Source organism: Leptinotarsa decemlineata, unplaced genomic scaffold, assembly GCF_025532065.1.
Source record: "Leptinotarsa decemlineata unplaced genomic scaffold, Ldec_3_MD MMD2_P_RNA_scaffold_2, whole genome shotgun sequence".
NCBI lineage: Eukaryota > Metazoa > Arthropoda > Insecta > Coleoptera > Chrysomelidae > Leptinotarsa > Leptinotarsa decemlineata.
The window spans coordinates 13,190,217-13,216,553 of record NW_027412529.1 but is presented as its reverse complement, the minus strand read 5'-3'; the positions used below and the strand labels follow the sequence as shown (position 1 = coordinate 13,216,553).

At 33.7% G+C, this 26,337-nt stretch overlaps 2 protein-coding genes across 2 annotated transcripts in view; one reads left to right on the top strand and one right to left on the bottom strand.

The window, feature by feature from the left end:
- The window catches only part of Lis-1 (LisH and WD40 domain-containing Lis-1), an 86,922-nt gene extending 74,227 nt beyond the window's left edge, over positions 1-12,695 (bottom strand). The window contains exons 1-2 of the mRNA XM_023162763.2: positions 12,540-12,695; positions 1,424-1,505 (exon numbers count right to left, since the gene is read on the bottom strand). Of these exons, the coding sequence (XP_023018531.1) occupies positions 1,424-1,461 (38 nt within the window). The 5' untranslated portion in view covers positions 1,462-1,505; positions 12,540-12,695. The remainder of the gene's footprint in view (positions 1-1,423; positions 1,506-12,539) is intronic.
- An 8,122-nt stretch (positions 12,696-20,817) lies between these two features.
- On the top strand, positions 20,818-24,053 carry LOC111507464 (uncharacterized). The gene is made up of 3 exons (XM_023162764.2): positions 20,818-21,083; positions 21,140-21,319; positions 23,376-24,053. The coding sequence occupies exons 1-3, from the start codon at positions 20,970-20,972 to the stop codon at positions 23,781-23,783; spliced, it is 702 nt and encodes a 233-aa protein (XP_023018532.2). The 5' UTR covers positions 20,818-20,969; the 3' UTR covers positions 23,784-24,053.
- Positions 24,054-26,337: the final 2,284 nt, after the last annotated feature.

The following is a 26,337-nucleotide window of genomic DNA, read 5'->3' as shown; positions in this document are numbered from 1 at the left end:
ATTCTAATATTCTTAGGTGATGTAAACTTAAAAACGTCGAAGGAAATTCAACGAAACCGTCTTCTTAGCCAATCTAGATGAGAAATTGAAAATATGGAACTCATCAACTTTGTGGAGTCGAGTGCGCTCGTTAAAAATGGTGTTAATGCAAGCAAATATTTCAAGGTAATAGCATCCTTAAAACGGAAAAATGAAAGTTATAGGCATGCAAATCAAAAACTCTTACCTTTGAACAAGTCCAGAGGTTTATAAATGAGGCTTCAGATGAGAAAAATTTGATGATAAAAGTTGCTACTATTGTCGGAAAGCTGTGCCATTTATTAATAGAAGACATTAAATTAATGGATAAATCATTGATTGTTCAAATTCCAAATACAAAAACCCAAATAGGTCGTTCTTTTTGCATTGTTGGAAAAACATTGACTATTTTAATAAATACGTTGCATTACGCCTTCCTGTTATCAATCATCAACGTTTTTTCTGAAATACTCAAATTATAAATGCAGTGCCAACCCAGTTGGCATAAACTCGTTTGGGAAAATGCCCTCTATTATTGCTGAGTTTCAGAACCTCCCGGAACCAAAGGAATATACAGGTGACTGTTTCAGAAGGTCTTCTGTTTCTTTGCTAGCAGAATCAGGAGCAAATATAACGGATATTAAGAAGCACGGAGGATGGAAGTCTACAACAGTAGCTGAGGGTTATATCAATCAATATATTTCTTATAAAAAGACTATTGCTGAAAGAATAATCCCAACAGCTAGCTCCAGCGTAACAGCATCGTCCTCTTCACTTCAAGAATTAAATGTTAATGCCCATGAGATTGTCATCTCAGCTAGTTCAAATATATTATGAGGCTCTTCAACATCGCAAGGTATTAATATCAGCAGTTGTTCTGATTGTACTTTTAATACTAATGTTCATAAATAATAATAATGTAATTAATGTATATAACACATTTGTAACATAATAAACTTCCTTGAAAATTGAATAATTATGTTTGTTTATTGCTATATGCTCGAAAAAAATCGTGTTAAAAATATTTTTAACACGCTACTTTGTAAACATCATCTTTTAAATACTCTTGACCACCATTAAAAATGTCACTTTCAATGACAGTTATACAAAAAAACCACTACAAACCATTTTATGAGGTAGTGGAACAAACATCCTGATCGCATACTGGTATCTAGCAGCTCATTTTACAAATACAAAGAAAAGGATTATTTCCATAAATAAGCACATAACCTAGAGAGTGTAACGTGACCCCGGCATTTATCTATCTTATTCGCGTGGTTTCAAGAAACCAAACAAAAGAATTCCCGAACGATTTTTGCGGCTTCGATTCGTTAGGTTGTATCGATCCGATCAAACAAGTTGGCGATGCACTATCTCGTACGATTGGAATTTAAAAAATACTTACAGCTCTTCTCGCTGGCGTTGAGATAAAACCATTTTCATGATAATGTTCCGAAGCTAACTTCAATGATTCTCTATCGCATTACCTGAAACAACAATATACAATCGTAAAGAGTTTTTCTACCTATTCAATATTCATTCATTTATTCGCAATAACTTTCTATTCTCTATCTAATCAATACAATACAGTTACAGTGTAACTGATCGCTGACTGTACATGGAAGACATTTGAGCAAAAATATTATTGAAGGCATTATTAACGCAATGAAACCCAAAACAATGAAGTTTAGAATGTTTGCCTGTGTGTGTGTACACGCCAATCTCAAAAATGGCTCGGCCGATTTTGGTACATTTTTTCTAATCTATTGTGGTAAGCTTCACTTAACATTGTGCGTTTGATTTATTTCATTCGTTTCATAAATAAAAACGTTATGCCAATTGAAAGAACACGTCAAACATTTTTTGGAATCAATACCATAAGAATCAGTTTATTTGTAGTTCATAAAATTATTTCGTTATAAATCTAAAATAGGCAAACACATGAAATCTATTTGCATTCAGAACATCTTAAAAAACCTAAAAACTGGCGTCCACGCGATAGGTCGCGGACAACAGCTATAGAAAATATTTTGAAATGTTTGGTGAATCATTCACGAAGAGTTTATTTTTATATTTCGACTGTAGAAGTTTAAAGTTTATTAAAATTTTTGTAGATGTTTATATAAAATATTAATAAATGCGCTAACCATTATTTATTAAAATAATTCGCTTCTTTGGATATTACTGAAAAATTTGCAGGAATTTACACATTCAGAATGGAATACGAAAAATGAAATTGAGAAAATTATAATGATGGTTGGATGATTGTGTTTTCAACTTCTTCGACGCCAAATCTGCAAAACGTTTTGTATTAGTTTGAAAATGTCCAAATAGGACGAAACTGCAGTCACGTTAGTTAGGTAAAAAAACATAAAGTTTAATCTCTCATTTATCATAATGATCTACCACGTAAAAAAGGCATCAATTTATTAAAATTGGTTAAAATATGCCGATGACAACCATGCGAAGCCGAGGCAGCGGGGCCAAACTAAAGAAAGCAACCTTTTATCACTATCAAGTTTTATGTGAATTGGTTGAAATATGCCGATGCGAAGCAAAGGCAGCTGGGCCAAACTAAAGAAAGCAATCTATTTTCACCATGTTTTATGTAAATTGGTTAGAATATGCCGATGCCAACCATGCGAAGCCGAGGCAGCGGGGCCAAACTAAAGAAAGCAACCTTTTATCACTATTAAGTTTTATGTGAATTGGTTGAAATATGCCGATGCGAAGCAAAGGCAGCTGGGCCAAACTAAAGAAAGCAATCTATTTTCACCATGTTTTATGTAAATTGGTTAGAATATGCCGATGCCAACCATGCGAAGCCGGGGCAGCGGGGCCAAACTAAAGAAAGCAACATTTTATCACTATCAAGTTTTATGTGAATTGGTTGAAATATGCCGATGCGAAGAAAAGGCAGCTGGGCCAAACAAATGAAAGCAACCTATTTTCACCATGTTTTATGTAAATTGGTTAGAATATGCCGATGCCAACCATGCGAAGCCAAGGCAGCAGGGCCAAACTAAAGAAAGCAACACTTTTATCACTATCAAGTTTTATGCAAATTGGTTAAAATATGCCGATGCCAACCATGCGAAGCCGAGGCAGCGGGGCCAAACTAAAGAAAGCAACCTTTTATTACTATCAAGTTTTATGTGAATTGGTTGAAATATGCCGATGCGAAGCAAAAGCTGCTGGGCCAAACTAAAGAAAGCAACCTATTTTCACCATGTTTTATGTAAATTGGTTGGAATATGCCGATGCCAACCATGCGAAGCCGAGGCAGCGGGGCCAAACTAAAGAAAGCAACCTATTTTCACCACGTTTTATGTAAATTGGTTAGAATATGCCGATGCCAACCATGCGAAGCCGAGGCAGCGGGGTCAAACTAAAGAAAGCAACCTTTTATCACTATCAAGTTTTATGTGAATTGGTTGAAATATGCCGATGCGAAGCAAAGGCAGCGGGGCCAAACTAAAGAAAGCAACCTTTTATCACTATAAAGTTTTATGTGAATTGGGTGAAATATACCAATGCGAAGCAAAATCAGCTGGGCCAAACTAAAGAAAGCAACCTATTTTCACCATGTTTTATGTAAATTGGTTAAAATATGCCGATGCCAACCATGCAAAGCCAAGGCAGCGGGGCCAAACTAAAAAAAGCAACCTTTTATCACTATCAAGTTTTATGTGAATTGGTTGAAATATGCCGATGCGAAGCAAAATCAGCTGGGCCAAACTAAAGAAAGCAACCTATTTTCACCATATTTTATGTAAATTGGTTAGAATATGCCAATGCCAACCATACGAAGCCAAGGCAGCGGGGCCAAACTAAAGAAAGCAACCTTTTATCACTATCAAGTTTTATGTGAATTGGTTGAAATATGCCGATGCGAAGCAAAGGCAGCGGGGCCAAACTAAAGAAAGCAACACTTTTATCACTATCAAGTTTTATGTGAATTGGTTGAAAAAGCAGCTGGGCCAAACTAAAGAAAGCAACATATTTTCACCATGTTTTATGTAAATTGGTTAAAATATGCCGATGCCAACCATGCGAAGCCGAGGCAGCGGGGCCAAACTAAAGAAAGCAACCTTTTATCACTATCAAGTTTTATGTGAATTAGTTAAAATATGCCGATGCGAAGCAAAGGCAGCGGAGCCAAACTAAAGAAAGCAACCTTTTATCACTATCAAGTTTTATGTGAATTGGCTGAAATATGAAGATGCTACCTTTGCGAAGCCAGGGCTTGTCACTAGTCTGCTAAAAAACCTCGCAAAATTCACACCTTTCAATAACTTGTGAGTTTTTCATTCATTTTTTTAATGAGTAATCATTTAGAGATATACTACATATTTTGTTATGGTATAATTCGATCAGAACTTACCCCTAGTTTATAATAAAGCAAGGTAAAGTAAGGTAATGCAGAGAGGTTAGGTAAGGTATCCATTTTTTAACGGTCACGAAAACGTAAAGTATGAAGAATTGCCATAGTGATTATAGGTTTTGGTAATTTTTGAGTTGGCAGGATTGCATAAACAGATATTGACTTTTCATAATCTTGACAGAAGCAATCATTCATATGAAATAAATAATAACTTTCATTTATATAATATTATGGAAGACGCATATTTTATATCATCAAAAGAACAATACCCAAATTTCACAATGTGACGTTTAAGTTTATCTGGTGACATTACCTTCACACCATTCGGATATATCTGTCAAAGTTCGTAGTATGGCGCTTTCTGATTGGTCGGAAAGTTGAAAATAGCCAACTTGTTACCTTGCGTTACCTTGTCTTATCGACGTTACCTTACCTTACTTTTTATCTAGAACGCAAGTGTGTTTTCTCAATGCTTCAACTTTCTTACCTTACCTTATCTCGTTACCTTGCATTTTTATTAACTAGGGGTTAGCCGTTATAGAAACGTATATTTCCGTCAACTGAAATCAGCGCGTATGATTTTGAAAATTAACCACATATTCAATTTAAAAAGTAACCAAGCTCGTGAAAATGAACATTCCAATATTACTCGCTGCCATTTCACCAGTAACTTTCGTGAAAGTAATTTCAAATTGGGAATTAAAAATGCACGCGCAGGAGGCCGATAATTTTAGAAACCTAAAAATGAATGAAGAAGATTCATAAATGCATTTGAAACGAACTCATTCTGGCAAAGCCTCAAAGATTACGACAAATAAAGACATAAAAGTGTCACCTTTATATACATCAGGATGGCATTGAAAATGAAACAGTGTTCCGTAGGGAGATGAGAATCTCAAAATCATATTAAAGCATATCGAACGATAATAGTGACACAATTTTATAGAAATATAAGCACAAAATATACGGGGTAGGCCAATATGACACCGATTTCCCGTAGTTGGCGTTTACACTGTTAAAAAATATTGGGATGTTTCGAAATTCTGTCGCATTTAATGTCACGTGGTCATTGGTCGACCTACATTAATCCAGGACGAGGATTTTAGGACCCTGGTGGAGACTGATCTATCACAAACGCTGCGTAGGATGACGGAAGGTCAAAAAGCTCGAAACGTGGGCGCCCCACGATTTGAACGATCGACAGAAATTATCACGTTTTGAGGTCTGTTCTCCTTTCTTTTGCCCAACCAAAACGATCAGTTTTTGAATTAGATCGTTACATGTGATTAATAGTGGATCCTCTACATCAACATGAGACGTTCGAGACAGTGGTTGGACACCGATGAGCCACTCAGGCACTTTTCAAATGCGAAAACCCAACAAAAAAAAAACATGGTCACTGTATGGTGGTCAGAGGCTGGTGTGATACACTATAACTTTCTACAACTGGACCAAACCATCACAGCACAGTCTTGTTGTGAGGAAATCGACGAAATGTTTCGAAAATTGCGTCAGCAGCAGCTGGCACTGGTCAGCAGAAGAGGTTCTATCCTGCTCTACGACAACGCCCGTCCGCACGTTTCACAAATCACCGTCCGAAAATTAAACGAATTGAGCCGCGAAGTTCTGCCTCACCCACCATTCTCCCCAGACCTTCCGCCAAACTTTTGTAAGCTCTTCGAAATATGTGTGCAAAATGTTATGTATTCCCATATTCAAAAAGGTATTTCTCCTACTCAGCATGGTTTCGTACAATAAAGATCATGTATGACAAATCTTGCATGTTTAAATCAATATCTCTGTACGTCACTTCTTCGATTGACGACTTGTTTATTTTGTGGAAATCCATGTTCACTGAGGATACACTAAAAACACACTTTTGTCTATTTTCCACTATATTTCTTTATTGTTGACCGGTTTCGGCTATTACACCATTTTCAAAACTAACTGATTACATTTAAATCTGAGTAATTTATACCTATGTTGCTTATTCTATCATAAATGATTTGATATACCTGATATACCTGATACCCGGTACCTGCGTTTCATATACCTGTAAAATCCATGAACATAACAAAGCTTTCAATATAATGTAGGTTTTGGGGTCTGGATTATAGGTTCAGGAGAGGACTATTATTCAAATCAAATTGTTCGTTGAGGACAATAGAATTTGGATTTTTCTTTGACCTGTTTATTTTCATAGATTCTAACAGATTCATCATTTTCCCTTTTTCGCATGTGTGTAGGATCTTTAAATTATCTTTATCTATTTTATGTTTCGAATTTTGAAGATGTTCGTACATCAATGATTTTTTATCCGAAATGACATGTTCGTGGTACCTTGTATCAAAATTTCTCCCAGTTTGGCCTGTATATAGACAAAATAGACAAAAGTGTGTTTTTAGTGTATCCTCAGTGATCTCTGTTCGTACCTGGACAAGCAAAAACAAGTCGATGTTGTTTATTTAGACTTTCAAAAAGCCTTCGATCAAATAGACCATTACGTTCTTCTCAGCAAATTGACAAATTTGGGACTCTCTAACCAACTGCTTACTCCAATTGAAAGATATCTAGTTAACAGAAAAAAAATCGTCGAATATGAATCTTTCAAATCGGCCCAGTACGTAGTTACATCTGGGGTACCACAAGGTACTAATCTTGGACCTCTTTTATTTTTAATTTTCATTAATGACTTGACAACCTCTCTGAATATTTCTAGCCTACTATTTGCAGACGACCTGAAACTATATTATAAAATCGACGTCATTACTGACTGCTAACGTGTACAACATTAATTAGACGTGATCAAACTTTGGTGTAATAATAATTGTCTACAACTGAACCCATCAAAATGTAAAATAATATAATTTACAACAAAAAGGCGAACTTTAGTGTACGATTATTCAATCAACAAAACTACAATCAACCGCGTACATGAAATAAAAGATCTTGGTATTAACATACGACAGTAAATTAACATTTTACAACACATATAGGAATATGACTGCTGATACAAATAGGATGCTTGGATTCATTTACAGAAATGAATCCAAGTCCTTAACATTGCTATATTTTGCGTATGCCAGATATAAGTTAGAGTATGGCTCTGTGTTATGGAATCCAGTTTACGACTACCAAAAAACATCAATTGAGAGCGTGCAGAGGAAGTTCCTAAAATACTTATCTCTAAAAGTTGATGGTTAACACCCCATGAGAGGCATCATAACATTTTATTGACACGATTTTATATGACATCTTTGGAAAATAGGAGAGTTATCTTTGGTATAAAATTCCTGCATAAATTACTTAACAACAATATTGACAGTACGGTTCTTTCTTAATAGATCAATTTCTTAGTATCAAGTTGTGAAGGTCGACACAATCTGAAATTATATTGCGAAGCATCACGCACTAATGTTATGCTACGATCACCATTGAATTTTATGTGCAGTAGCTTCAATAAAATTTGTAAACACTGCGATATTCATTTCGACTCTCTGAACGCCTTGGTATTTCGAATCCACAATCACTTTTGATAATACTATAAATAACATTTGTGTCAGCACTGCTACATTGCATGATTTGTAACTTTTTGTGTTATATACTCAATTTTTCATTCCTCTCTTGAAATTGTACTTATACGAATATTTTATATATACTTTGTTTTAGCATTTACTTTTTTTATACATTTCTATAATTCTGTATTCCATTATTTCTAATATTTATTACATATATACTCTGTAATAATAGCATTTCCTGTAACTGGGTCTCCTTTTGGAAATAAATCGATTTTTTTCTCACTGGAAGAAGTTTCGCCAATCAGGATCAGGAAAAAACGGCATTCGTTGACTTCATCGAATCCCGAGCAGGCGGAATAAATGCACCGATTCAAATGGCGCTTATTTCGATTCAGTTTGAAGTATACTCATATAAACGAGCATAACTTTTGAAACAACCTAATATAAAGCTATTTATTTCAAGTGGATTTTGGATTTTGGAAACGAAAAATGGATTATTTTTCGAAACATCGACCATCTAAAAAAAGATATACTTTGTTTTGTAAAGAGAAATAAATGATCATGATGAATGCAAGGTAAGAGAGTGCTCAAACACACGTTAAGATTTGTCACAGCTGGTATAGGCTGGTTTATAACATGTTTCTAAGTAGAAATTATGGTGTATTATCATCGTCGAATGTTAAGAAAGAAGGTTTTACAATTTCCACAACTAATAAGTCTATTTTCCACATGTTGTACTCTTCTTTTATAACATGTTCAATACATTTTCGCCATTTTTTCGGAATAGACATTTTTTAAGGCCTCAAAGAGTATTTTCACATCTTTTATTTCAACTGTGATATTTTTTCTTGAAACGAAGCCCAAACAAGTTGAATGGGATTGAGTTCCCAATGATAAGGGGGCAGGTGCAGAATAATAATATTTCGTTTCTGTGCTATCTTGCCGACTACATATTTGATGAAACGAGCTCATTTGAACATACTATAGAAAATAGTTCTTTTTCAACTGTACTTTCATCAAATGGAGTCCAAAATCAGCCTGAAGTTAAAGAGTAGTCTGATCAATCAATTAGTCTGAAATTATGGCCGGAAAATAAATGGTTCTGCTAGCTAGACTGGATTAGATTTTATCAAATTCGTTAACCATTTTCTTAAAGTACAATTTAGAAACTCTTTTTACATCTGAAATATTTTTCCTAAATATATTCATCCCTGTTAATGAAAATCTCATCTTGCTAAATATTGAGATACAGATTAGTATGGTGAGCAGGAAAATAGCAGAATCAATACTCCTGACCGCTCTGGATTGAATGACTCCTTACAGTCTGCATTGTCTTGTGTTTGTAGATCTTTTGCTGGAAACATTCTCACTAGTTTACTTTGTAGTACATGTTCAAGAGTGAGCAAAAACGTATGTGACTTTCTGAAACTTCAATTAGCATTTCCTAATATGACTGATAATCAGCCCGTGCAAAGCTTACTGTTGAATCATCTGAAAATAGAACTTTTAACAGGTGATAATCAACTGTATTGCCAAATATGCGCCAAACTAACTGACTATTATAAGACAACAAGTATGGCTGAGGCACCAGTCAACCTAATAATAAGACTGATGATCTTCAAACATGACTCAACCTCTGACGAAAGCACCAAACTCTTATGAAGGTTGGAAATAGATGAACATTTCAATCTAGCAGACCACTATTATAATATTTATGCAGTCATTGTTTACTGTGATTCTGGCGTTGCATCTGGTAGTTATTACGCATTGGTCAAAGACGAAATGGACTGGTTTAAGTTTGAAGATAGTCGTGTCGCTAAATATTTTAGCAATATCTTTAATTTATTTGAGCCTCTGGAAACATCTAAGTAACACTTATTCTATGAAAGAGGGGACATTGGAAGATCAAGGTCTTCAGATGTGGTGCTGCAGGTTTTTCCGAGTTTTCCTGCAGCTGAAAAAGCAAATACGCCACTGGAATCAATGAAGTCGCCCTGCAGCGCCAAATAATGTTTGCTGTTTCATAATTTGTATTACTTTCTTTTTTTTCCATCATAAACATGAAATGAATTTTAGAGAATCAAACTCCAAAATATTTTGAATAAGTAATGAATTGAATGAATGAATAATAATATAGAATACCAAAAATGAAAACAACAGAAAAAAGACAAAAAGAAATATTTTGAATAAATAATGAATTCAAAGAAGTCCCCAGTTATAAATCAAAACATTTCCACAATTCTACAAACCTGCCTATTTCACATCAAATATACACAGTTCAATTGACTTCTCTTCATAAAATAAGGATATTATGCTTACCCAGATCGACAATGCATCTGAATAAATAAGTATCTATATTTAACAGGCATTTAATTTAGAGGGTAATACTTTCTTATCGGAAAAACATACTCAAATAGTACATTTATCATTTTTAATAAGGACAAGTTATATATTATAGTCAGCTGAAAACAGTGAAAATAATGAGCTAAAAAATGAACCATAAAAATACCAAATACTTAAAACATTCATTAGAAATATTCCAATAATTAATTTTTTTTTTCACAAGATGACTTGAATTCTTTATCAAATACAAAGGATCTTCAGTCATAGTAATGTATTTTTCATTAAATTTGACACCTAAAATACGTCATTCAATTGGGATTATTGAAATATTGAAGGCAGTACACCAATCTTGAACACTTCATATCCTTATCATTAGAGTCCCACAACTGTGACATTTATATATTAATTAATTCATTCATTCAGAAGATTTCTTAGCTTAGGTGTGATGTAATAATATAAAATAAACATTTCTTGCTATAAATTGCTTTCACTGTACTGAGTTGTGTTCAAAAAATAAGGTGAATTTTCATTCTTCTCCAAAAATATTTACTTATTCATCTTATTCATCGATTTCTATTTCGTCCCCTTCAAAGTAATCCCCCTCAGATATAGTACACTTATGCCAGAGTTTTTTCTAATCCTTGAAGCAGTTCTGATATGCACTTTTTGGTATGTCCTTGAGCTCTCTTGGTGATTCGGTTTTTACCTCCTCAATCGTCGCAAAACGCCGTCCTTTCATGGGTCTCTTAAATCTTGGGAACAGGAAAAAGTCGCAGGGGGGGGGGGGGGGGATCTGGTGAATACGGCGACTGAGAGGCATGATTACAGTATTGTTTGGCCAAAAAAAACGAAGAAGCAATGACGAGTGAGCTGGTGCATTTTCGTGATGCAAAAGTCATTCTTCATATTGCTTCTCACAAGCGCTGCATAACTTGAAGTTAATACTCCTTATTGATTATGACAATGTGGCAAGAACTCCTGATGCATTACGCCACGGTAATTGAAGAAAACAGTGAGCAAAAGCTTAGCCTTATCGAACTTGACGTGCTCTTTTGGTCTTGACTCTCCTGGGCTCTTTCAAAGACGACTGGACTTAAGTTTCTGTTAACGTTAACGTTCTGAATAATATTACAAGAAGAAGAACTCATTTCAGCCATAACATTATTGAACCTGATTGCTTTCTTCCTGCCTTTGGAAGTTTCCCACAATTTTTTTTATGGAGAAGTGAAAGCCATAAAACTTCATTTCACAATGTGTGATTTCCGATAAGTAATACATGTTTTCAGCTAAAATTGATCTTGTATTGTGAAAAATAGGTATAATTAAAAAAATATCATAAATGTTACTGAGAACAAAATAAATCTCTTACACACAAATTTTATCTGAGCAGTAAGGTATTGAAACCCCAATAATGTCCAGTATAAATCATATATTGGCAAGAATTGTCTGTACAGAAGTTATTTGTGGCATTGACTCTCTTTATGGAATTAATCAGAAGGGTAAATTACTAAATTTAAAAGATGGTACTGTAATGGAAAAAAATTAGATAGAGATTTTATCCAACAAAATTCTCCTTAAAAATTCATATATTTTTTTGTTTATTCAAAATACAGAGACACATTTTATAATAAAAAGTTTAACTGATAATTTGGATAAATCCCTACCTGAAGTTTATTTGAATACAGAACCATTTCTGGGCATATTCAGTAATTTGTCCTTGTTCAGTTATTTTGAAAAGTTTTTGACTTCATGGAGACCCATGAAACCATGAAACCAAATTGTCAATTTAATTATTCTTGAGACTCCAGTGAACTTTATTCCTTCATCATCATCCCAGTTAATCAGATTAGATATTGGAAAAATAACAGTATTCTCAATGCCCAAATAGAATAATCCTCGGAGTTTCGAATATAGTGATGGTAAGCACATGCCATGTCATCTGAATTACCAATAGTTAGAAGATATCGATGGGAATATACCTCATGAATTATTCAGGCTTTTATAGAACAACAAATAAATGTAACTGTCACATCTAAATTTAATTTAGAATGATAGTTTCGTAATATGGAAGCGAATTTTGACGTTTATTTATCACATCTGATATGACATTATTCTTATTCAATCTTGATCCCTCTGAAAGGTTTTAAATAGGATGAATTTTTGTGACCCGAAGATAAAATCGATATCGGCCATTTTGCTGAATACTTTTGTTACTGCATTATATAGTTTTCGATGTCTTGTTAGATATAACACAAGTTTATAATAAATATACTCACAGTTTATAGAGGAGATTGGCGAATGAGTCACAGTTTTCACAAATTCAATAAAATTCGAACAGTTCTCAGAACAAAAACGTCCACTACACTTTCAATCCACGAACTGCCAGTTGCCAATAAAACACAAACTGCGCCAACTGCGCATGGAACTTGGAATTATAAATTTGATCAGGCAACCAGTCAGAAACAAATTCAAAGGACAGGGGACACGACTACCTACCATGAAAGAATAAATCACTGCTCCGTGTCTCTCAAACAAAATACATTTGGGTCTAGAGTTTCAATATTATTATTTTATTAATTTAATGATCTTTGATTCAAAATAGTAAGCGAAATTATAAAGATCATGGGTAAATTAGTGATCAATTATTGATCTCAATAAATGATGTTGCCAATACTATTATTTTTCTACAAAAACAAATATTTTAGGTTACCACGAAAAAAAGTGTGAGGTGTCAATCTGCAGAATATTCAAGAAACAATAATATTGTTTATATTATAAACCATGAAGAAACTAATGAGAGACGTAAAAGAGAAGTGAGCATTTCAATATTAATGAAAGGGAAATTCAGATTTGTATTATAAATCAAAATATATAAACAAAAGGAACCTACATATTTTTTTTAACGGAACCAAATTACTGTCTCACTATGTGCCATTCTACATATGATATTAAAAGGTGCGTTTTGTTTCCGCTAATTTCATTCCTGAATGAGTTATTCCACCAAAAATTCGCTTTCTCTTGTTTGACATTTCTTGATCTAGCAGAGAATACGAATAACCAGTAGCTAGTCTGACAGATCTGAAATGAACAGTTGCGAACAATGCATCCAATATCACTAGAGAGAATCTACAGATGTAAAATCAAGTTATTTTGAATTCAGGACAATATGTAAACAGAAAAGGAAACCTGTTTACTTACTGTAATACAAACAGTTCCATTTCAATATTCACATAAACAAAAAATTTGTTTTCAATGCACAAAAAAATTATGAACATGGAACTGATGATGAACACCGATGGTTCTTATAGATTTACTAAAGTAATCAAAAGAAATCGGGAAATTCAGGCAATTGCACACATCATAACATGAAATAATATTTTAAGTCAGTGTCATATCAAATCTACGAAAGCGCAAAAGGTCTACATATTTTCATCATTTGTTCTTTGGAAATTCCGACTTTAAACTCGAAATTTCGATATTAAAGTCGAAATTTCAAGTTTGAAGTCGTAATTTTGAGTGAGGGCGTTGACATTTCCCTTTTACGACTTTACGACGACACCATTTATGAGATCGACAGAGAACTCAATCCGTGAATCTCAATGATGATCGACGACTGCCTCCCAAAGGCGGTTCGATACAAAGCCAAAGGCGTTTGCTAGCGGTCATGTATTGAAAACATATTCGTCTGTGATCAAAATATTTATTCCGGCATTGAAACAATGACGTCACATCAACTATGATTTGAAACATATTCATGGTGATTCAAAACTAGCGTGAGATTGGTTTTGAAATGTTACGTCAGTTCTCAATTTCTGCTTTATTTTGATCGTTATAGTTTATAAAGTGCTTAATAGTTTATTATTCAACGAGCGTATAATGATGGATATTACTCACGAGGTGAAGTTTATGTCCACAAGCCGCGAGTTGCCTAAATCACCAATAGAATAATAGCCATTATACGCGAGTAGAATACTTTACTTTATCCACGACTAACACAAATTTTTGTTTAGTTGTTCAACACAATTCAACACAAAATATCAAAACACTAAGAAATCTACGCACACAAACAATAATGTTGGCAAGTTTGAGTCAAATTTGCTTTGTATCAAAAGCAATTTCGATGTATAAAATGTTTCAAAAAAACATGGTATGTGTAGTGTAGGTGATCCTTGCCTTCCAATAAGGTTCCCGAGATCGAATCTGGTCTAGGAAAATTCACTTTTTATCCATTTTTTTTATAGGTAGGTACAGATCTGAATTGAAATTATATTTGGTGGTTTACACGATAACATTTTTAAAACCGATTGTTTATAGCAAAACAATTTTATTTTTTAGCTAAATCAAAGAAGCATCTGACAGCAGTGATTAATGACTCATTTATAACTGCCATGAATAATGTTGGCTTGTAAAAGTTTCAATATTCACAGAACTGAAGATAATCGAAAAATTTCAATTACAACAATATTAAAGAAAAATTTGGGTAGTTTTAATAACATTATAAAATCAACTAAATGTTATGCCAAAAATTCTATTAAACATAAAATATATGAGGACAACCTCAAAAAACAAGTAGGTACCAAATTTCGAAAGTTTCTGATGGTAATTTAGCAGCAGCTGTTAGATTTATTTGTTCTACTGATAGACCTGTGAATTTAATGCTGTAACATTGAAAGAATTACGAAGTAAACATCCATCTTTGCAAATTTCATACAAATCTGGACAGTATACAACTTCTCATAGTCCTCTAAAAGTTAAGAACGCGCCGATGTTCTCAGAGCGGTCAGATCTTTTCGCACTAGTTCTTCTGGAGGTCTTAATTCATTGCAACTTCCCCATATTCAAGATATGCTTAGCTATAGTTCGGGTAGTTGTGGCGAACATCTTCTGAATTCTTTAACGAACCTTTGCAATATGCTACTTTCTGGAAAAGCCAAACAAGACATACGTCCTATTTTATACGATGCTTCTTTACGTGCCTCAAAGAAAAAGACTGTCTGCCTACGTCCTATAGCTGTTGGAAATTTTTATAGACGTTTAGTAGCGAAACTTATTTGTTTCAATTTACGAGAGATCTACCAAAACCCTTACCCAGTTGGAAACGTTTTTCTGAAACTTGATTTCAAGAATGCATTCAATACTATAGACAGTAATTTTATGTTACATCCAGTTGTCAACATCATACCAGAAATATACCTTTTTTTAATGTTACAGTAAACTTTTTTTCCTAATATTTGGTAATGAAATTATAATGTCCGAACAAGAATTACAACAGGGAGATCCACTCGGACCACTACTTTTCTGTCTTTCTATCCCTAATCTTAACTAAAATATCCACTGAATTCAACAGCTGGTGGATCAATAGATGACAAAGCAGATGTGGTATTGAAAAATTTTCATAACAAAATAAGTCATTCGAAAGACCTGGGACTTGAGCTCGATTTCGAGAAATGTGAACTTTGCCAACACATGACGCATTCCATTCATTGAAGAATACATTGGCCATTCGAAAGTTATCTTATATTTTGAGATACAGCCCTACTATCCTACTACTACCCTACTATCGATGACGAATTAAGAAGGATGCTGGAACTCATCACCAATAACCGTATCGAAGATGAAACTTGGTTACAGGCATCACTCCCAGTTTCTAGAGGAGGGTTAGGAATTCATTCAGCCACTTCTCTCGCTTTGCCATCATTTCTGTCCCCATTTTGCAGTGTTTCAAATTTGATATAAACTATTTTACAATACCCAAAGTCAATATCTGATTGTATTTTTGATCGATGCAAATCTATTTGGGAAGCCAGAACTGGACAAACAGTAAAAATTTAAGACATGAAAAACTAGAGGGCATGGGATAAAAACCATAACTAGATCAAGCAACTATAGTATTCTACTGAAGACAGCTTCTGACACTTTAAAAATAAGGCTCGTCTTCTCGCAGTTTCTGCGAAAGAATCTGGTACTTGAATAAATGTTATTCTTGTAGCATCACTTGAGACTGCTGGATGATGACTCTTTCAAACTTGCAATTTAATCTCGACTTGGTACACCGCTGTGTGTTCTACACTTTTGTAAATGTGATGCTTTGTGGATGAATCAGGTTACTTATATGGGTTGATCTGCCGTTTTAGCGCTGGACGTTTATCTCGTCATTTTGTCATAAATGATCTGATCAAAAGGACATTGACTTCAGCAAACATTCCTGCGATTATGGAATTCATAGATACAAGATGAGACGACTGAAAATGACCGGATGGTATGACACTCGTTTCATGGAAAAATGGTAAATCAGTTGTTTGGGACTTTACTTGGGTAGATACATTAACAACTTGCCACCTTCCTGCTAGTTTTGCGAAAGCCAGTGCTTCTGCCTCATCAGGCGAAATTTCCAAACTACGGAAATATCAGAATTTGGGAAATTATTATATTTTTCGCCCAATACCTTGGTAAAAATTTAGGTGATTTTGGTCTTGTGCCATTATATTTTACAATGAAATTTGAAAAAAAAATAACCAATGAAACCGACGATTCAAGAGCCACTTCTTTCTCATTCTCATGAATTTGGATAAAAGATAATTCGAAAAATTACTTCATCTCAGCAAAATTCTGAAATGATTTCCAAAGATTTTTCGAATTGTTCAGTAATATATTCTTCAGTCTCTTGGGCTTAATGGGTCAAAAAATATAGTCAAGATCTGTTTCATGAATAGTCTAATCTAATGTTTATGATGGTTATTGGAATATTTGAAAAGGGAGGAATACATGAAAGATATCAATATTAGTATTTCTAGTATGAAGGCTATAATCAAAGCTTTCGCAGAAGTCATCAAGGAATTGTGGTCAGAAGATTCATTCGATACTATAGTAAATGCAGTCTCTTTAAAAAGTCAAAGTTTCGCCCCTTGATGCATGGGTCATACCCATCAAGATGCCCAGGAGTTCCTTCGTTACCTTCCAGAAGGTTTCCATGAGGATGTATAACTTTGAAATTGTAGATAATGCATTTAATCCACGATTAAATGCACACACTGTAGACACTCATCAGTAATCTTTGATCCCTTTCTGGGATTTGTCTCCCCATATACCACAAAGAAATGACCAATTAAATGTATCACATTGCTTGGATAACCTCACAAGTGAAGAAACTTTGGATGGTGATGAGAAACCGTCCTGTTCGAGATGCAAAGAAAGGAGAAAATGCATCAATCCATTATTTTCCCCGTATTTTAGTAATTCATTGTAAAAGATTTTCTCCAACGGAAAGATTCAAAGACAAATTAAATATTGTCATCGAATTTTCTCTAGAAGGATTGGATATGAGCAAATATGCAGCAGACAATGTGGCTACTTGTTGTTATAATCTATAAATTCTATATGAACTTTTGAATCACAGTGGAACTACTGACAGTGGGCATTACACAGCATACTGCAGACACCCTTATACTGGCACGTGGCATAAATATGACGATTCACACACACGTCACCAGAATCAGTTGTGAGTGGGGAGACATACGTCCTCTTTCATGAAAAAGATGAAACTGAATCGCACCTTTGCGATAACTGAGAGAATGTTTCTTCATGCTCATGTACCAATAGATTTGATATTTATATTAAAAAAAATATCAACCCTTCATTTTATCTTTTACATGTTTATGTTGACAGTTTTCTATACAACTTCATATTGTCTTCATGGAAATGAAGTATTATTAAAACAGTCGTGAATGAAACTCTTTATCAAATACATTGTAAGGATGTACAAAATAAAGCTGGGAAATTATTACTTGAATATCGATTTTAACACTTCCCTTGGTTGGTCCATATGCAGCTACATTTGTAATATTTATGCAAAAATTGTATGCATAAATCCGATTCCAATTGAGGTCAGGGAAAATTGAAAAGTTTGTTTTTTTTATTGAATTTGACATCTAACACAAGTTGAATCATTCCATTCTGGTGACTGACGAATCTTATTATTAATGACGTCGCTACGAAAACAAGTCATTTGTAATCAAAGACCACATAGCACTGTTTTGACTTATCATAAGTCTCATCAGTGATGCTAGACTGAACTATAATGCATTGCTGGACTGTCATGGAACAAGTCTAGCATCACTGATGGGAGCTAGAGCTGGTCGAAACAGCTGTCTGGTTTTGGATCACGAACACTCTGTTTTCGGGAACTTATATCAAGTAGTTGCCTTGCAGTAAAATATAATCGTTCTGAGGTCGATTTCAAAGCTTGGCGTTGCGAAGGATTGCTGGGAGCTTACTTTATCATTGACATTCCTATATTGAGTCTTCTGTCGATCCCATAGATGATGTCTTCATTATAGGAAAGATGTCGCATTGCCTCTGCTCACTCAGGCTTGTCTTTTAAGAACATTTGGGTTCAACAAGACATTCTTGGTTCAGCCATACAATACTGATAAGACCTATAGCAGGTCGAAACAGCACTGTGATTTTGGATCACTTCTTGTTTTAGGCAGTGGTTTCAAGTAACACGTTTGTACTATCATGTACTTACTTGTTGAGTTTCATTGTAAGGATAGATATGTGTAGATCTTAACGTAATATGGAATCTAACTTGGAATATAATGATAGGTTCAATTGGGATGTTTCAGAGTGACTTCATTATGGCAATGTGTTTGTGTTCCGTTTTATATTCATCGATTGAAAAACTTTCAATGCCGAACTTCTCATTCGATATCAAATATACCTTTCCGCAATGTACGAATAGTCATATGTCCTATCATTTTACTAACGGCTTCATTTACCTAATGAAACATATCTTTATGGGATCAACCGAAGGAATTACAGGTAAAATACAGGTGAAGATTAGATATTAGGCGGCAAATAATAGGGTATCCACTATAGGCTTCAATTTAATGACACTCATTATTTCAGATAATGATTCGACTATATAGGTACTTATAAAAACATCCACATAGTCGTTAGAAGAGTAGTCCGATCATCTCCTGATTATTCATATTCAGTTAGCAAAACGCGTGTCGAGAGGCAGCACTTTTGCTCAGGTGAGGGGAAAACTGTTTTCAACAGATACCACAACCTCATCGTCGGGTATAGGAGGATATATGATCCTCACAGAAAAAAAAGATTATAATGACTGGTCCTCATTCGACGTGACGATGGGTAGCATAATGCTATTCTTCCACTTAACCACGTTTAAAAAAACATTACAGAAAATGAAATGAAGTCATATTCAATATTATTTTTAGGGCTGATAGTGAATAGATATAACATTTCACGATAAGACCACTATTGACTAAGCAATTTCATTTTAAGTTTGATTTCAATTATTTTTGTGTAACTTTCATTCTGAATTTGACGAGTTGTTGTTGATGATGAGGCCAATATTGGTACAGTCGTTCAATATTACAGAATTTATACCACCAGCGAAAAGACTGGCTGTATCTCTCAAGCTAGACATGTTGGATTATTTATTTTCATTTCCAAACTGAATACATTCAATAATATTATTTATCATAAAGAAAACACACAACTACTTACGAGTTTTTTTTATAATTTAATGAGAATAACAACTGACACTAGATAAACTATTAGCGTAAACACGCTCTATGGAATGGATAATATGCGATTCGCAAGAAAATTGCGAATAGGTAGTTGGATAAGCATGAATGAGCCTTCAGCCCTATATGTTCTGAATCCAATAAATTTAAATAATGAAATATAAAGTTCAAAAAGAAATGATTTGTAGAAAATTAGACAAAAAATTAACAATGAATATGACATTTAGAAAAAATCACAAACATTCACTTGTAAAGTAAGCGAATCATTGTGAACTGAAAAGGGATAATTGCATGGATCGAATAATAAGTTTGTCAGTAATATGTAAAAAATAAAAATAAAGACGAATAGGTTTTTATTCATTCTTCAATATTCCCTTTTCTAACTAGATCAACAAAATATTTCGGTCCTGGTAATTTTCCATTCGCACATTTCTTATTTTAAGTAATCAGAGATTTCAAAAATACCTTCAGATAACACCTATAAAATTCACAACTATTTCTGTTAGAACACACAGTCAGCTGTAGCTAGGCTGCAGTACTCATCACGTTACCATTAAATACTTTCCGCCTTAGTGTCGTTTGTTTCAACCCCTCTTCTTCAGAAGATTTCTGAAATTTTCGTTGCATAATTCAAATAAATTCATTTCATCTATATGTGAATAAAGAAAGATCCACGACAACTGACATCATGCCCCTCAGCGCCCTCTCGCCGTAAAAAATGTTCGTGGTTGTCTTCATTCGATAAAAGAGTAAGTTACAAATAAATTATGACATTTCGACAAACTGTTATTGTCAGTTAATAATTGAACATATTATTGTAAATCAGATTTTTGACAAAGATCGGTTGAAAATGCCCCAAGTTCATAACAGAAACCAAAAGTTCATGTGTTATTAGTTTATGAGGAATGTCGGTAAAATGCTCACCGGTTGTACTCAGAGCAATTTTGTGCACGTCAATGTCCGGCTAGAAATTATCATAGAATAAATTATTCTGTGTCAAAAGGCCGAAACCTAGCCCAATAATAGAGAAGATGAAATACCTATATTTTTTCATTAGATTATTTGAAAATTATGAATTTCTGGAACAGTCTCTTGTAATACCTACGAATTTTTTCTAAAAAGTGTATTTTTTTTCTTCAGGTTCACTTTTTTATAATGCATAAAAACTCCAAAAGTGATAATGATAGTGAGGAAGAGAAAAAACCGATCATTGTTAGAAACTCTACAGATCTTCAACGACTCAAATTGGAAAAATTAATGAGAAATCCAGTATGTTACTAGTCTTATTTAAAAACATTATGTATCAAAAATTCAAATTTTGTTAGGAAAAACCTGTTGTTATTTCCGAGAAACCAAAAGAAAAAGGGGTTCCGAATGTGCCAGATTTTGTAAGAAATGTAATGGGATCTAGTGCAGGTGCTGGTTCTGGCGAATTCCATGTTTATCGGCATCTTAGAAGGAAAGAATATGCAAGACAGAAATATATGAAGGAGAAAGCTGAAAAGGTTTGAAGTTATTATCAATTATTGAAATTTATTTCTCAAGCAATACAATGGCGAAAACATACATACTTTTTAGATTAATATTATTACCTAGGGTTATTAAATGTCAAATCAACACACACCTATTACAGCTAACCATCTTAAATTTTGATGAATCTCCCTACAGATGTACATATTATATAGAATAGGTATAGAGTGGGTCATTCATAAATCTTAGGTCAAAACTGTCACAATTTTTGGTCATAAGAATTCATGCTTTTTTTTATAAATTTTCAGTAAATACTTACCTCTTGTACTCACATATATGCTCAGGCGTGAATTCACTGAAAATTAATGATACACCTTGTGAAATTCAAATGGTAAATATAGTTCTTTTTTTGTCTGAGTGTTGTTCCTTAGCAATTAATATAAATAATAGCTGTCAGAATTGTATTTTGAAAAAGTTCTGCTTTGACAGTAAAATGAATAAAGAAAATAGAGACTAACGACGTATCTCAAATTCAATTCCAACAGGTTATAGGCCTAGTCAAAATACATTAATTCTAGTCTAGTATAGCACAGTGAATGCATAAAAACATTTAAACAGAGGAGTTATCTTCAGTAGACAGACATTTTGTGTATTATCAATTGACAATTGAAAGTAGCAAATAAAAATGGAACAAGCTCAAATCAACTACTTCTACTCAAACTGAGTGGAAATTCCAGATGACAGTAATACTGTTTGAGACGTAGTAACAGGATGCAAACCAGAAGATCCTGATGAACTTGCTGAACTTGAAGAGATCCTGTGAAAAGAGATTTTAATTTAGAAAAACAAATTATGAATAACACATGTTTCTATCAAGGGCTGAAAAGCCATACGGAAGCATTGATGCTCGAAAAACATATCTTTTGAACATACGTCCTGACATAATGTAATAAAATCTATTAAAAGAGTATTTCCAAGCGATGCTTCTTGAAAAAGTGAAAACTAAATCAAACGGATTTCTGATATTCAGAAACTTCTACACCATTGACGAATTCTTTGCATAATCTCTAACTTACCTACCCAGCATCAATTTCAACTTGATACTCACATACTATATTTTCCCTGATTTTTGTTAGGTTACTCACAGTATGAAAACACTTGAGGAAGCTGTTATGTAGCAAAACACGTGTTGCGGTTGCGTAAACTGTCCAGTGGAAATCTCAAAAGTGTAACAGAAATTAATCCAAATAATTTGATTTTGAAACAAATCATTCGTTACTGAGACTTCGTGATATAACTTCCATCCTCGCAGTAAACGCACATATCACTGATGATATATGCAGACAAAGCATATGGTACTTCAGGTTCTATTCGACCATGGCCTACTAGTCCGGATTTTGTTCTCTTTTATTGTGACTCTGGCCCTGAAAGCTTGTTCTTGAATTTTTTTCTTGATAATAGTTAAAAAAATTATAAAAAAGAAAAAAAAACATTTCATGAAAATGTACTTTCAACTGTAAACTGAAAATTAAATACATAGTCAGAGTACATACTCTGTGGCTACCCTGCCAAAGAACGGATCAGGATTTCAGCATCTAATACAGTCTAGTGTCTCACTTGAAAGATCACTTATCAAATAAAGTAATTATTTTGTTAAGAAGCTGGATTTCTTTGGTCGAGTTCAAATATGTATGAGCCACAGTAAACCATTGCGGATTGCAGTAGAGGGTCTAGTAGCCTAGCCGTAAAGGTGTAAATCTGAGACAAGTGTCATCACGACCGTAGGTAGGGAAGTTACATTTTTGATGGAATTATGTTGATGTAACATGGACTAATTAATTTCAATTAAAATTTTAATTAAAAGTATTTAGTTTTTTACACATCTTGAGACTACATTTGAGTTACATTTCTTCAAATTACAAACCAAAGGTCAGTTTTGATTTTTCAGGTACATTGAATTTCAGTTTTCAAATAATAAACTTCTTTAAAATTCATTGAAATTCATTCATGTGTTGATTTGATTCGAAGATATATGTGGTGAATTGTTTTTTCTTGAATATACTTATTGCTTAAATATTCTTATATTTTTAGGATAGATTAGAAGAGGAGTATCATGAGAAGTTGGAGGATAATAAAAGGAAGGCTGAAGAGCGGACCGCAAAAAAGCGTATGAAACGATTGAAGAAAAAACAGAAACAGAAAGGAAAACAGAAAAAACCAAACACTGACACAATCTTAAAAAGTGAATCATCGCCATCTTCGGAAGATGATGATGATAAACAATCTTCTGATGAAGAATGTATTGAAGAAAGTACTTCAGAAAAAAAAGATCAAAACGCTCCAAAAGACATTACAAATGAGTCTGACATAAAAAACGGTAGTGATGCTATGGAAATTATTGAAAGTCCAACCATATCAAAAGAAGGGAATTCCGAACAAAGCAAAAAGTTGTCTAATAATACGAATGAAAATGAAAGACAATCTTCAGAAAATAATTGAGTTCATTGAACTGGTTTCCTACACTAGTTTTCGGTTCAAGATGAAAGGGGAAAATTTCCATGGTTTCTAATTGTCACCAAGAAAAAACTTTTTTGCACACTAAGAATAATACATTTTTGTATAGAAGAGTGACATTCCCTGACCATGACATGTAATTTGTTTCTAAAACATTTATGTATCAAATTAGAAATGTGAATGGTGTTTTGATATTCAGTTCAGCTCAATCAAAATTTTATATAAATTGAGGAAAATTAAAACGTTGATACAAAATTTCCAATTTTTTTTAATAAAAAAAAATATTTTGACAATTTGGATGCACATCTTTTATTCAATACATCGCATACAAAACATACTGAAGTGACAAAATCGAGAAGAATTTTGCATTTACCGTATTTGGAAACAGTACTTATGTATTTATTTTAAGGCAGAGGTCTCCACTTCCACCTGGATCACGAAATAACTTTTTTTTCACGTGTTTAATACAAAATGTTTTTTAATATTGATAGAAAATGTATAAAATAACAAGTAAAGTTGTTTTTCAGTTGGTTTCGAAAAGTAAGCAACAATTTTGAGAAGTTACTGTATATGTCAAAATTAGAAAACATTCTTTTCAAAATCGACTGCGAGAAAAACTATCTGTATCAAAGTAGGGTTCAAACTCAAGACTCCAGGGTCGAGAGCAAGGCACAGATGAAACATTTTCAAAAAATGATAAAATGGTATCAAAGAACAAATTAATGAAATCACCAATTGGTGTCAAGTACAAAGTGATATTTTAAATAATGTGAACTCACCTTTGGTAATATTGTCTATAACTCGAATTTGGGGTAGATTTAGGCAGTAGTTTTGAATTATATTTCAGAAGTTCAAAGTGATGATTAGATAATTGAATTATAGTGACACTGTTCTTGTACATATATTGAAAAACAATTTTTAACTCCAATGACTTGAAACTAATGACTTGTTCGAAATTCAAAACCCTAAAAAATGTAGAAATCTGATTAGTTAAAATTGCATGTCAGAAAGATCCGAGATTGCTCTAAGGAATTAGAACTTTGTTCAAAATGAGATATTCTTAAGATTCCTTCTAATTTCACTTATGACTTATTTTGAAGCTGGTTCTTCAAGAAGTGGGTCATTAGTTTGCATGGTCTAAATTTTGAACTCTTGAAAAATATATCATGTAAATATATAAATTTTTCCTACAATGATCTATTTGTGTTCATGGTAAAGAAAATTATATGCAGAGATGTAAACAAAAACAAAAAAAGGGTTGATGTCATTCAAGTTGTAATAAGATTAGAGTGAAATTATTAATTGTCTAGTAGTTTTACCAAATTAACCCTTTACTGTGCTGGCGGGGTCCGTGTGAACCCCTGACGTAGTAAATAGACTAATTAATTATCTAATTACTATTCAGATGGTATTTATCTATACTTATAAATGCGAAAGTCATTAAACACTCATTCATCTCTGTTTCTCCCTACTGGTAAGTCCTAGGAAACTGAAATTTGGTATATAGGTGTTTCTTAGGTCTTAGATGCACACCAAGAAAGGATTTTCTAATATTTCAACTCTCCCCGTAGAGGTAAAATGGGTTGCGTTTACATATGAAAATTATCTTTTCATCACTTTCCCCGTATCGCTATATTTTTGGAGGCTGAAATTTTGTATGTAGGTTCGTTTTATGTTGTAGATGAGCAATAAGAAAGGATTTTTAAATATTCCAACTGGGGCGTCGCCGCGGCGGAAAAAGCGCATTCAAAATGAAGTTACCTTTTCATCACTGTTTCTCCATAACGCTATATTTTCGGAGGCTGGAATTTTATATGTAGGTTCTTTTTATGTTGTACATGTGCAATAAGAAAGGATTTTCAAATATTCCAACTGGGCTGCCAGTCACGGGGGAAAAAAGGCGCGTACATAAAACAAAATTATCTGGTCATCACTGTTCCTCCATGCATTGCACCCGTGCGAGGCCGGGTGGTTCCCCAGTAGTCTATATAATCCTCGATCATATCAGTTGCAACTGAATCTTTGTCGCCCAATTGTGAGTATATCTTTCGAAAAGTATTGGTTAAAGTCTCCGTGACTCTCAGGCGTAAGTTACTATTTTATTTAGTTTTTTGAAGATACCCTCATATAAAACTAGTTACAGGTGTTGGTGTTATATATTGAACTGTCAGATACAGAATTGTATTTAATAATAGACAATACTCAATTTTTTCATTCGGATGAAGAGAGTGATGCAATTCAAGATGAATGTACTTTGAGTATCTCATATTGAAACTGGTACCGGTTCAGAAAACTCGAATACTGAAGTTCTGGAATATGAAACTTTGAATTTGGATAATCTGAATGAAACAATTGACTAACAGAATGAAATTGGTGCGTCCGAACCAGCAGATCAACAATTTTTTATGAAAAAAAAACAAAAATTGATTAAAATGGTCCAAAACTATGCCAATAATACCCCGCGTTTGCCAGGAGCAAAGGGTCAAGCTGGAAACGTCCGGAAATTATTCGTTTCAGTAAACATTGAATGAGGTTCTGA

Excerpts from the sequence above, each read along its gene's own strand:
- LOC111507464 (XM_023162764.2), top strand. The coding sequence starts at position 20,970 with ATGCATAAAAACTCCAAAAGTGATAATGATAGTGAGGAAGAGAAAAAA. Across the intron at positions 21,084-21,139 it reads AAAAATTAATGAGAAATCCA|GAAAAACCTGTTGTTATTTC; the intron begins GTATGTTACTAG and ends AAATTTTGTTAG. Across the intron at positions 21,320-23,375 it reads TGAAGGAGAAAGCTGAAAAG|GATAGATTAGAAGAGGAGTA; the intron begins GTTTGAAGTTAT and ends TTATATTTTTAG.